This window comes from Microplitis mediator, chromosome 2 (genome assembly GCF_029852145.1).
Source record: "Microplitis mediator isolate UGA2020A chromosome 2, iyMicMedi2.1, whole genome shotgun sequence".
NCBI classification, from domain to species: domain Eukaryota; kingdom Metazoa; phylum Arthropoda; class Insecta; order Hymenoptera; family Braconidae; genus Microplitis; species Microplitis mediator.
In genome coordinates this window covers 15,856,910-15,870,385 of record NC_079970.1, presented here as the reverse complement: position 1 = coordinate 15,870,385, position 13,476 = coordinate 15,856,910, and the positions used below count along the sequence as shown (strand labels likewise).

The 13,476-nt window shown below is 34.3% G+C and overlaps 1 protein-coding gene across 2 annotated transcripts in view; it reads left to right on the top strand.

The window, feature by feature from the left end:
- Window positions 1-13,476, top strand: part of LOC130664138 (protein madd-4) — a 328,261-nt gene that overhangs the window by 258,991 nt on the left and 55,794 nt on the right. For both annotated transcript variants that reach the window (XM_057463924.1, XM_057463923.1), the window contains exon 6: window positions 8,636-8,989. In XM_057463924.1, the coding sequence (XP_057319907.1) occupies window positions 8,636-8,989 (354 nt within the window). The remainder of the gene's footprint in view (window positions 1-8,635; window positions 8,990-13,476) is intronic.

Below are 13,476 nucleotides of genomic sequence, written 5' to 3'. Positions count from 1 at the left end.
AATCGTCGTAGAGACTTTTTAAGGCCACCAAATTGAAGGGCATAAAATTTCCGAGAAAAGTCAGACAGTCGGATTATTCAAAAAAATTTATTGTCGCCCATAGAGGTATTGAAAGACCAGCAAAAATTTTGAAAATTTTTTTTTCGTTGGTTTTCTTATGATTACTCCGGAACCGTACATGATAAAAAATTTTGAGGTCCAGATCTGAAAACTAGAAACTTGAGGCTACAATTTGCCTTTCTAGATTTTTTATACGACCATTTTTCACCGAGTTACAGCATGTTGAAAATCACCTAAAAATTTCGGATTTTTTTTCTATCCCTTAATTTCTGTGACCAGTGTATATTACATCTATTATTCTTTACAAATAATTCTAACATATTCAGTTTTTCGTGAAAAATTAGATAATCTTAATATTGGCATCCGGAGGATTCGAACCCCACACCCTACATGTAAGAGTCAAACGCTTTACCGCTACCCTACGGAGCCAGTAGGAAATTACTAGTTTAATTGTGCTTCTAGTAATTTGGTTTCATATTAAATATATATATGTATAGAGTGTGTGTATGTATGTAAACTCTTTATAACTTTTTAACTAATGAATCGATTTGGATAGTTAAGGCGGCAATCGAAAGAGCTTGTTGGCCATCAATTTTCCTAAAAATTTTGAATCATTTGATCAAGTAGACTCGAAAATATTGACGAATTACGAAAAAAAAAAAATTTTTAACTTCCCGCTAAGAAAATTGTAAAGTTTCAAAAATTCGGGAAGTTATTGGTTTCGGTCCAATTTACGACAATCGAATTTCCATCAGATGTCAACGTTTTGAGGTCCTAGGAAGCTATTCTGACTAATTTCACGATGATGTCCGAGTGTATGTATGCATGTATGTACGTACGTACGTACGTATGTAAATACTTGTATCTTTTGAACGGATGAACCGATTTTGAACTCTAAGGTGTCATTCGACGCGGATTGTAAATATCTTAAAGCCGAGAGAAAATTGACCTTGATCGGTAGGGCTCGTTCAGAGATATTCCAAAAATAAAATTTTTGCAAAAATGTTTTTTTCGGATAACTTTTAATGTGCTTGATGGATTAATTCTAAAACGAACTGGGCTCTAGAGCTTTATAAGCCGCGTCGAATGCCACCTCAACCATCAAAATCGGTTCATTCGTTCAAGAGAAACCGTTATCGAAAGAATTAAAAAAAAAAAAATTTTTTATTTTTTCTGAAATATCTCGAAAACGACTCGATAAATCTAATCCAAAATTTGATCAGCTTCAGAACTTGACAAAACACGTCAATTGCCACCTCAACCATCAAAATCGGTTAATTCGTTCGCGAGATATCTTGGGAGAAAGAAATGCTAAAAAATGGTTTTTTACAAAACAATGGCATACAAAAGTATTTGCGAGCTCGACGAGCTTGAAAATGTATTTACAATAGTGTTTTCGAGCTCAACGAGCTCGAAAACAGCGGGAAGTTTTGGGCTGGCCTGCAGGGTCAACCGATAGATAGATTTTTCTATAATATATATTAAAAAAATAATATAATGAATCACCTTCATAATCATTCTTAAATAGCAAAACTATTCGCACTCCATACGAAAAATATCAAAAATAATTTATTGTAATCCTTGATTACCATTAAATTATCACAAATTCAGTCAACTTTTAACTTCATGTGGAGTAGGGTGGCGCAAAAAAACTGACTATTTTTTTTTCGATCTCGTATGAAAGTTTATGGTTTACGATGTTTAAAAAAGCCTCTCCAAAAATCAGCTCGATAAAAAATTTGCAAGAGGTAGCTCGGGAATTCTGAAAGTATAAAAAATGATAGAAATTCGATTTTTTTTTTAAATTTTTTTCTTCTTAGTACACCGAAAAAACTAATCGGTAGCAGCTACCGATTGGCAATTGGTAGCAGCTACCGATTATTTTTCGGTAGACGCTACCGAAATAATCGGTAACTGCTACCGATTAATTTTCGGCAACAGCTACGATTATTTCGGTAACTTTTACCGATTATTTTGGTTGCACCTACCGATTTGCAATTGGTACCCGATACCGAAACAATCGGTAGCTGCTACCGATTATTTCGGTTTCACTGAACAATTTCAGTGAGCAAAAACAACTATTTTTGAGGGATAGGGATAGGTGGGGGAAAGAGGCCCCTCTAAAATTTTGATTGAAAAAAAATTTTTTTTTTTTCGGTTAATTACTATAAATCTGATTTACATGCGCATTTTTAGCCCTACACATGACACCTAGGGCCAAATAAATCAGTTAAAAATTACGAAAAAATGATTTTTTTATATTTTTATTGTCAACTTGAACATAAATTAATATATTTCCGCTTTTTTAGCCCTACGCATGACACCTGGGGCAAAATGGACCAGCCGAAAATTACGAAAAAAATAATTTTTTTATGTTTTTATCGTCAACTAGAAAAAATTTCAATATAGGGGAAGGGGGTGGGGCAAAATGGACCCCTAAGAAAAAATTTATAAATCCTGTTTTTTTACTTGTTTTTGGTTTTTTTCACTCCCTTGCCAAGCATTTAACCTTAATTTGTTCGGTTCATTCAAAATAAAAAATTTAAAAATGTGAGGCAAAATGGGCCCCCCTCAAAAAATTTTTATAATGTAAGTTTTTCAGCTTGTTTCACTTTTTTTTCCTTCTCCTGAGTTTTTGGTGTTAATTTGCTGTGTCTATCAAAATTAAAAAATCCTCAAAAGTTGGGCAAAATGGGCTCCTAACACAACTCAATGTATGGTTCTCGCTTATTTTAAGTTTTGAAACTTTTTGTTATGTATTTAGTATAAAAAAGAGTTGATAGTGAAGATTTGGATCTTAAAATGACTTAATCCAATGTTTTCTGTTGAATTAGGCGTTTGGCAATAAAATAGTCGTAGGTTCCTAAAGTCTAGGTAGCCCATTTTACTCCCCTACCCCCTACCCCCCCCCCCCCCGAACACTTCTCATGTTAAAAATTTTTGGGGGACCATTTTGCTTCAGTGGCCCATTTTGCTTCAGTGGCCCATTTTGCCTCAGTGGCCCATTTTGCCTCAGTGTCCTATTTTGCCCCTCCCTTTGCCCAAACACTTTTCAAGTTCAAAATTCTGAAGAGGCCATTTTGCCCCAGTGGCCTATTTGCTCCTCCCTCCGCCCAAACACTTTTCATGTTAAAAATTTGGGAGGGACCATTTTGTCGCAATGTCCCATTTTGCCCTCCCGTCGTCCGAACACTTTTCATGCTACAAATTTGGGGGGGCCCATTCCCCCCCCACCCCTACTTATCCATTTTTCGGCTAATTCTCTATAGCTGGGGCAAATTTGGCCACTAAAAATATTCGAACTCGTAGACACACACTTGTACGCACACACACGTTCGCACACACTCATTCGCATAAGCACGCGTACGCGCACGTACGCACACCGATATCAAAAAAATCAGTAATAGCTACCGAATTAATCGGTAATAGCTACCGAATTAATCGGTAAGAGCTACCGAAATAATCGGTAACAGCTACCGAAAAAAAATTGGTAAGAGCTACCGAAAAAAAATCGGTAACAGCAACTGACTATTTCGGTAACTGTTACCGGAAGAATCGGTAGCTGCTACCGATTATTTTTTTCCGTGTAGCAGCAATATTTTATATTTGTAAAACCATGACCACGTTGAAAATTTAAGCCCAAAATTTAAATAGTTAAACCTGCAAAAAGAATTTTGAATATCAACTGATAATATGTAACTAATAGTTTGAATTAGTTTTTGTATTTTTTCATAACTCAATTATTGTCATTTCAGTAAAGTATAACTTTTGCCTAACCAAAAGTATACAGGACAGTCTTCAACAATAAAATTTGGTAAGTTTTGAATAAGCGGAATGACCGACAAATTGAATTGAAAAATAAAAAAGTATGTAAATAACTTATTATTTTTATTTCTCGGGTGACATTTTCATTCATTGTCATGCAAATTGATGGTGAAAAAATCGAAAAGCTTCATTATTAATATTTAAGGGTCGCTCGAAAGCGTCCAAAAGACAGCACTCGAAAAAATTCAAAATTCTTGAGCGAGGTTTGAATCTGTAGATTTTGGGCTTAAATTTTCAGCGTGCTCATGGTTTCACAAATATAAACTATTGCTGCTACGAGAAAGAAAAAAATTTGAAATAAAAAAGTCGAATTTCTATCATTTTTGATATTTTCTAAATTCGTGAGCGGCCTCTTGCAAATTTTTTATCGAGCTGATTTTCGGAGAGGCTTCTAAAAACATCGTAAACCAACCAATTTTCATGCGAGATCGAAAAAAAAAATCTGTCTATCGGTTGACCCTGTGGGCCAGCCCTAAAACTTCCCGCTGTTTTCGAGCTCCTTGATCTCTAAAACATTGTTGTGAATACATTTTCGAGTTCTTCGAGCTCGAAGATACTTTTGTTTCCCTTTTTTATGAGCTTTTCAAGCTCAACAGGGTTACGTTTTATGTTAAAGTTTAAAAATTTAGAATCTAAAATAATAAATGAATGAGCATTTTTTATATTTGTTCACAATCATGTTCAATAATTAGCTCAAAAATAAGTATTTACGTTGTAATAAATTACAACACACAGTATTAACATTAGGAGAGAAGTCTTATACCTAAACTTATCAGAAAGGTTGTGATGAATTAAATTTATATGTCAAATTTAGATATAAAACAATGGCATTTATTTAGACGAAGCCGCTTTACAGATAATTAATGAGATGAACAATAACCAAAATGACTGATGACACTGACTCGACAATTGACTTAGACAAAGATAACTGACTCGACTAATTTAATTAATGACAATGTGACTCTACTGACTCTAATTTAGTAATCGACTCCAATATTAAATATTATTTTCAAATAAAATAGTTAACCCGACAATAAACAAAACGACTTCACTTACTCCAACAATCTCCAACCTTAACCAGTCCTTCTTATTCCACCGATCCTTTTCCTCCAAGACCAAAACCATTACCAATCCTTCCTTCCAAGTCTACCAAACCATTCCAATCCTTTCCAATCAACCAGATCCGTTCCACAATAAGTATTATATAAATACCTGTAAAATGAGCGAATGCTCTGTGGGATTCTGGTGTAGGTGTGGTTAATTCAATAACTAACAATAAACACAAAATTACAGATAATAAAATAGATCTTTATTAAACAATATGTACACTAAAACTGTGAGAAAGATAGCGAACGCAACTACAAGATACGCGATAGCGAATGCGACTGTAAAAGAATACGCGTATAAATACGACACGTGGTCGGTAGCGGTTAATGACGCGATAATTAATTTATAATTAATAAGACGCGAGCAACAATTCAATATATACTCAATAATTAGTAGCCTTGATATACTAGCTAATTATTGAGAATATTTAAGCAGAGATTTAGCGGAGCGGTTCAGACTTATATCACACTAGAGATATACTATTTTGAGCGAAGCGATTGGATGGATAGCTGAGTTTGTACTGATCGATGTAGATTGGAAATAGAGACGTCGTCTTCTTCCTTCTTGGCTGCTCGGTGGTGACGTGGCAGCATGGCTGCAGTAACGAATTTTCCCATTGGCTTAAAAGCGCGCCAACAGGAAATAGTTAGCCGCAAATTTCTCTAATTGGCCGGCTGGTAGCGGATTCTCATGCCATTTTGAGACGGTCATGAGCAAGAAATTGCAGGTGTCGGCCCCAGATAGCGAGTGACCCGACACTATTCTGACATTCAAGTCAGTAGCGAGTTCGGCTGCTCCCGTACGTAGCGAAAGTACACGAAGCTTTTCAAAATTATTAAGCTCGTGACTGAACAATACCAGTTTAAATAACTTAATTAACTTAATAAAAGAATAAGCTTCCATGAGCCGTGGGCTTCTATGCTCTTAGCCCATTTTAATGATGACTAGCAGCACGTGTAGTAGTAGTAGTAGTATATGGAAAATTGTAGTGGAAACCAAGATGTTAGTGGTAGTCGTAGTAAGGCACGTCCGTCCACGGCAGTTAAAGACCGATAGTTTGTCGTCTCTGGCCGTCGTACCTCTCCACTCAGGTTGGCCAACCCCTAAAACCAAATGTCGGGACTCGACCGTAGCGACCCCGGCGCTTCAGTGACTGTACTTTCTCCAGTTGTTGACAGTTGTTGAAGAAGGAGGGCGGATCTTTTGGCGCGAGTCGAAATTATATTTAAATTGTAATGTAGGAGCGTTCCACCTCATTACAACGTGATACGTTGCATCTATATCGTGTAAGTATATCCTGATACGAGCGAACATGACGATTTTTAGGCAATCACTTCTAATGACTTATATAAAGAACATATTAGTTTTGAGTGATTTTGTTTAGTAATTATTATGTTATTCAATGAAAAAAGCAGATATTGATTTAACATTTATTATTCCGTCGACGATATCTCTCGAACGGATTATCTGATTGGGACGTTCTTGGCAGCAACTGGATGCTTTTATCGAGTTCTGGAGCTGATTAGATATTTTAATTGATCGATTCGATAGTTTCCGAAATATTCACGAAAAACGAAAAAAAAAAACGATTTTTTTTCATTCTTTCGTCGACGATATCTCTCGAACGGATTATCCGATTAAGACGGTTAAGGTGGCAATCGGCGCGATTTATTAAGGTCTAGAGCTGATGATATTTTGGGAATGATTGGTTAAGTCTTTACGACGATATTTGCAAAAAACCGTTTTCTACTGTTTCTTTCGTCGACGATATCTTTAGAACGGATTATCTAATTGAGACGTTCTTGGTGGCAATCGAAAGCTTTTATCGAGTTCTATAGCTTATTAGATTTTGAAATTGATCGATCCAACAGTTTTCACAATATCCAAAAAAAACGAAAATAAAATTTTTTTTTTTTTCGTATTTCTTAAATATCTCAGAGTTTAATTGACTAAATGGTCTAAAATTTGTTTGAAAATCTAAGTTCAGAAGATTTCTTTCGAATGACGCAAGAACCATTTTTAATCGGTTCATTCATCAAAAAGATATGAGAGGTTTACATCGACACACACACACACACACACACACACACACACACACACACACACACACACACACACACAGACATCGCTCTGAAAATATCAGAATAGCATCCTAGCACCTTCAAATGTCGACATATGATGAAAACCCGGTTTTTGAAAATCGGGGTGAAACCAATAACTTCCCAAATTTTTTAAAAATCATCGATTTTCTCAATGGGAAGTTAAAAATAGTCGGTTTTTTTGCGCCACCCTAATGTGGCGTGTAGACCTTATTTTTTAATATTAAAAACTAATGGTACAATCATTGTCAAAAATTACGCTGAGTTTTGCATTTTTAACTTTCCACTAAGAAAAATGAAAATTTTGACAAATTCGGGAAGATATTGGTTTCGGTCCGATTTTCGAAAATCGAATTTCTATTAGATCTTGACGTTTTGAGGTTCTACAAAGCTATTCTGACTAATTTCAAGATGATGTCCGAGTGTATGTATGTGTGTGCGTACGTTTGTAAATATCTGTAACTTTTGAACGGATGATGCGATTTTGATCGTCAAGGTGGCATTCGACGCGGCTAGTCAATTGAAATTGATCGGTAGGGTGCGTTCGGAGATATTCCAAAAGTAAAATTTTTTTAAAAATGTTTTTTTGGATAACTTGTCATATGCTCGATGGATTCATTCCAAAACCTTGTTAGCTCTAGAACTTCATCAGACGCGTCGAATGCCACCTCAACCATCAAAATCGGTTCATTCGTTCAAGAGAAACCGTTGTCGAAAGAATTAAAAAAAAAATTTTATTAGTTTTTTAGAAATATCTGAAAAATAACTAGATAAATTAACTTAAAACTTTGATCAGCTTTAGAACTCAATAGAACCCGTCGGTTGCCACCTTAACCGTCTCAATCGTTCAACTCGTTTGAGAGATATCGTTGGAGAGAAAATTCTAAAAAACGTTTTTCTTCGAAAACAACGGCACACAAAAGTATTTTCGAGCTCGAAGAGCTAGAAAATGTAATCACAACAATGTTTTCGAGTTCAAGGAGCTTCGGTCAACCGATAGACCAATTTTTTTTGTGTTCTTATACCGTTATTTTTATTAATGTTTTTTATCTAACCATCGATATTCTTCTATCAAATAAAACTTCCTCTAGACGCACGTGTCTGGCACTTTGCCACGTAATCTTGGCTCGTTTGGCATTTTATTTATTTTCCCAAACGAGAAAAAATAAAATAAATGTAAAATAAAAAAAAAAGGATTATATAAGGAAGAATACGAACAAGGACCCGACGTGGATTGAAACTGCATCGAAAAGACTTTTCTTAGACTAGTACAAAAGTAATCTATAAGAGTGCTGGTGAGATAGACCCTGAACGTGTCCTAACTCGTTCTTTCGTTATCCTAGTCCCTTCTCACGTATATAGAGAAATAGTACAAGAGTACATGGATATAAATGAAGGAGGGTGAGGAGGGGAAACAATTACCAATGACCGTACCGGAGGCTGAGAAGATTAATAGGTCGTTAGAACACTCATCTCATTCTTTTTACAACTCCCTTTATCTTCTGTTCACTACTCATCCTCTAATTCTCTTTCTACTGTTGCAGGCATGCGAGATACCGAGTGATTTTCGCGCAGAGCAATGCAGCGCATTTGACAACGTACCATACAGTGGACAGTTACTAAAATGGTATCCATACGACGATCCAACAAGACCCTGCTCTCTAATTTGCCGTGGCGTTTCATCCCGGTTCTCAACTTTATCAACAAGAGACTACGACTCGAGTCACCAAGATGACAAGAATAATAAGCTAACTTCAGATGAAGAAAGTATTGAAGATAGTCTTACTGAATTGGATACTGATGACTCAATTGTCGTTCAACTTGCTAATAAAGTACATGATGGCACTCGATGCCATGCAGACGACAGTCTTGATGTTTGTATTGGTGGAACTTGTTTGGTAAGCTCAATAAATTAGCCGATCGTTTAAATGAAATTTACTCTTCACTATATCAACCACTTTGCGTTATAGATTTTTGTTTGTATGATAATTTTGAATCTAAATAATGCTGACAAATAATTCATGATATTTTATGTTAGTCCGACTGTAAATGACAATAACTAATTTTCAAAGGCGTATTTTTATGTCTAAATGAAACTTTTGAACCTGTTTCCGAGAAAAAGAAAAAATTGTTTTTTTTTTGTAAACGCCCGAATATATCTGTCAACTATGTTGATATGTGTATAAAATCAAATATGTTATTTTATAACTGACGTCAGTAGCGGAATATCGATAGCCTGCAATTATTTTCCGTGGTAGGCAAGGGTTTAAAATCTTGCTTACTGTACTGGCCGGGAATTCAATTAGTTTTCTCATTCATATAAATCCAGTACATGGTAGAACATCAGCGCCAGCAGTAGTAATCCCAAGTAGAAGAGCTAGGTCGGGTAGGAAAGATGGATAAAAAGGAATAGGGTGAGGCACATGCCGCTATGGTATACCATAGGGAAATCAAATTTATTTATTTTTCTTCAACTTATAGTTTGAATGAATTAATTATATTTCATAGCCCGACCGGTAAGTTAAAAATTTTCAAACTGAAATTACTAGTTATATGGATTCAATCAGCAGAAGCATTCCATCACTGCCGCAAAAATATATCTTGTCCTGATAACATATAGGGCTATCTAAGACTGTCACACAGCAGCAAATAAGCTACCAGACTCTATCTCTTACGCTCACTTCCACCTATACCAAGCTTCGACGTCATTCTGTAGCCGTTGAGGCCACTTGTTTCTGAAAGCAACAAGCACCATTTCTTTATTCCATCGTACACATGTGATGAAAACTCGCGATACTGTTTCTTACGTTCTATATATCTGACAGCCTTTTTTCGTTTTATTCCTTTTTTTACTCCTTTATACCTCAGACAACCCCTGTATTACATGCGACTTTCTTTTTATATTTTGCTGTCTGTATCTTCTTTCTTTTTCTATTTAAAGTAGACGGATCAAATTCTTTTCAATACTCACAAAAATTATTATTATTATCATTCATTTGTATTTGTCTATTTTTTTTTTTTTTTTTTTGTTATTTTTTACTTTATCTAACAGTAGTACTCGCTGTTTTCCTAAATCTCCTAACCCGAGTCACGAGTCTCAAGCCATAAGATAAGGGATGAATAATATAATCCAAAGCCTTGAGCCCTATATGCTCTTACCTGAATGATAAATCAGTCTTTTACCTCAGTATTACTCAGGTCACGATTGACGTCAGTTAAGATTTTCTCAGTTTATACAAACACAAAAGTGTAATAATCTATACTTATTATAATACATCTATATTTGTAACCCGTCTATGTTTTTAATTATCAGATTAAACCACAATATAGCTAGAACTTATAATAATAACAGGTCGGATACACTAATTGCGTTAATCCTCTGAACTCCAATTTATGAGCAGTCGTATAATTCTATATTAGGTACAGCATTTTAGGGATGAAAAGATCCACCAAAGAATCGATTTTTGATTCAGACTTCGAGCTTATTCATTTTGATTCTTGGAATCGATTAATCGACTCTGAAAGTTGATATTAATCGAGTTGTGAGTAAAAGTTAATTTTAATTCAGAAAACCCGTAATTATCAACTACATAATTTTATTTGAAAAAGATTGTTTACTACTTGAAAATAAATGAGGTAAAACAATATTCGCGGCAAAATTTAAATTCGAGTAGTATATAAATAATAATTCTAATTTAAAACTTAAACCCTGTTACTAATATAATTATTTGACAAATATTTAAAATAACGTCTTTAAAGACGTTGTGCTGTTATTAAAGCTCTTGACTATATTTCATACACGTAATTGTCAATGTATTAGATATTTTTTTAACGTGAATTTAAAATGCGCTAGGCGCCATTGCGTAAATCTATTTTGATAGGTATACACAACAAAAAAAAAAATAAATAAATACTAATTACAGCAGTCAGGACGGTGCTATAATTGCCATTTGTTAAAATACACTGGTCACAAAAATTAAGGGATAGAAAAAAAATCCGAAATTTTTAAGTGATTTTCAACATGCTGTAACTCAGTGAAAAATGGTCGCAGAAGAAAATTAAAAAAAAGCAAATTGTAGCCTCAAGTTTCTAGTTTTCAGATCTGCACTTCAAATTTTTTTATCATGCACGGTTCCGGAATAATCATAAGAAAACCGACGCAAAAAAATTTTCAAAATTTTTGCTGGTCTTTCAATAACTCTATGGGCGTCAATAAATTTTTTTGAATAATCCAACTTTATGACTCTTTTAGGAAATCTTATACCCTTTAATTTGGCGATCTGAAAAAGTCTTTGCGAGGATTTGGCACCGAGTTATCATTGATCAAAGCAAAAAAGTCTATTTTGGCTTTGATAATCAATAACTCCGGACGTATTGATCGCACAGAGAATGGAAGCAGGGTTTTCAAAACTGGAAAACATTCTCTATAAGGCAAAATTAGTGGCTTTTGATAAAAAAATTTTTTTTAAAGCGATATTGTTTAGTGAAAAACAGGTCGAAAATTCGTAAACTTAAGGATATTCGGAAATCTTGCTATAACTTTAGATATAACGGATGTAGAAAGGATATCTTCGTTTTTTTCCATTCTCAAAGTGTCCTGAAAAAACTCTGAAAATTTCAAATCGCTGCGATTTTTCTTTCTTAGTGCCCCGAAGCTTTAAATTTATCGATTTTGTCAAAAATCACCATAATTGGTAGTTTCTCGGTTTTTGTTCATTTTTTCGATTTGAAAATGTTTTTCTTTACCGACAATCTTCATTTCCTCGATCAAAAAGATTGATTGTCGAAAAAAATTGAAAAAACAAAATGTTTTTTTCAAATTTTTATGGTGATTTTTGACAAAAACCGAAAAACTATCAATTATGGTGATTTTTGACAAAATCGATAAATTTAAAGCTTCGGGGCACTAAGAAAGAAAAATCGCAGCGATTCGAAATTTTCAGAGTTTTTTCAGGACACTTTGAGGTTGGAAAAAAACGAAGATATCCTTTCTACATCCGTTATATCCAAAGTTATAGCAAGATTTCCGAATATCCTTAAATTTGCGAATTTCGACCTGTTTTTTACTAAACAATATCGCTTTAAAAAAAATTTTTCTATCAAAAGCCACTAATTTTGCCTTATAGAGAATGTTTTCCAGTTTTGAAAACCCTGCTTCCATTCTCTGTGCAATCAATACGTCCGGAGTTATTGATTATGAAAGCCAAAATGGACTTTTTTGTTTTGATCAATGATAACTCGGTGCCAAATCGTCGTACAGACTTTTTCAGACCGCCACATTATAAGGTATAAAATTTCCTAAAAGAGTCATAAAGTTGGATTATTCAAAAAAATTTATTGACGCCCATAGAGTTATTGAAAGACCAGCATAAATTTTGGAAATTTTTTTTTCGTCGGTTTTTTTATGATTACTCCGAAACCGTGCATGATAAAAAAATTCGAGGTCCAGATTTGAGAACTAGAAACTTGAGGCTACAAATTTGCTTTTTTTTTATTTTCTTCTGCGACCATTTTTCACCGAGTTACAGCATGTTGAAAATCACCTAAAAATTTCGGATTTTTTTTCTATCCCTTAATTTTTGTGACCAGTGTAGTGATGGCAACTCTTTGGGATAGTGCTGAGTACTTTCTGTAAAAGAAAAATTTCGGACAGTACTGTATGCTATCTAGACTGTATTCACTTCTGTTTGGAATAGTACTCAACACTACAACTATGTATGGCCATACATGCCCATACATGGACTATAAACGGCCATATATGTTTAATTAATCACGGCATACATGGCATACATGGCCATTAGGGTGTTTCATGTTTAGGCGAAATTTTTTTTTTGTCCTACCTGAAAAACTAACAACTTATAGAACAAAAAAAATATTCCTGCTTGAAAAAAAATGGATTTATCAAAAAATGATAAGAGACTTTTTTTGTTGAGCGTTCAATTCCCTACAGAAATGTATGCTGGGCTTATTCGTATAATGAGCCATTGCCTAGGTAAAAAAGGCCATTCGGCAGCCGAAATGGAAGTAGATTTCTCATTGTTTAATTTTTTTCACTGTTCAAATAAAAGCTAATATTGAAATAAAATTTTTTTTTACATTTTCTTAAAAATTCTCGAGATAATCAAACAAAAAAAATCCAAAAATTATAAGTATAATGCCAAAAATTGAAGCTAACTAAATGAGCTTCAGAAGAATTTTTGATGATAATGCACTATATGTTTTGATTTGACGTTATTTAAAGATACGTATGCATATATTCAAACTATTGGACCAATGGTATTCCGGACCCTATTCGAAAAATTATGATAGATTATGGTTTTAATGCTTGAGAATTCTACCATAAGGACAAAGGCGATAATTTGCTTTCAATAAAATTTACTAATAA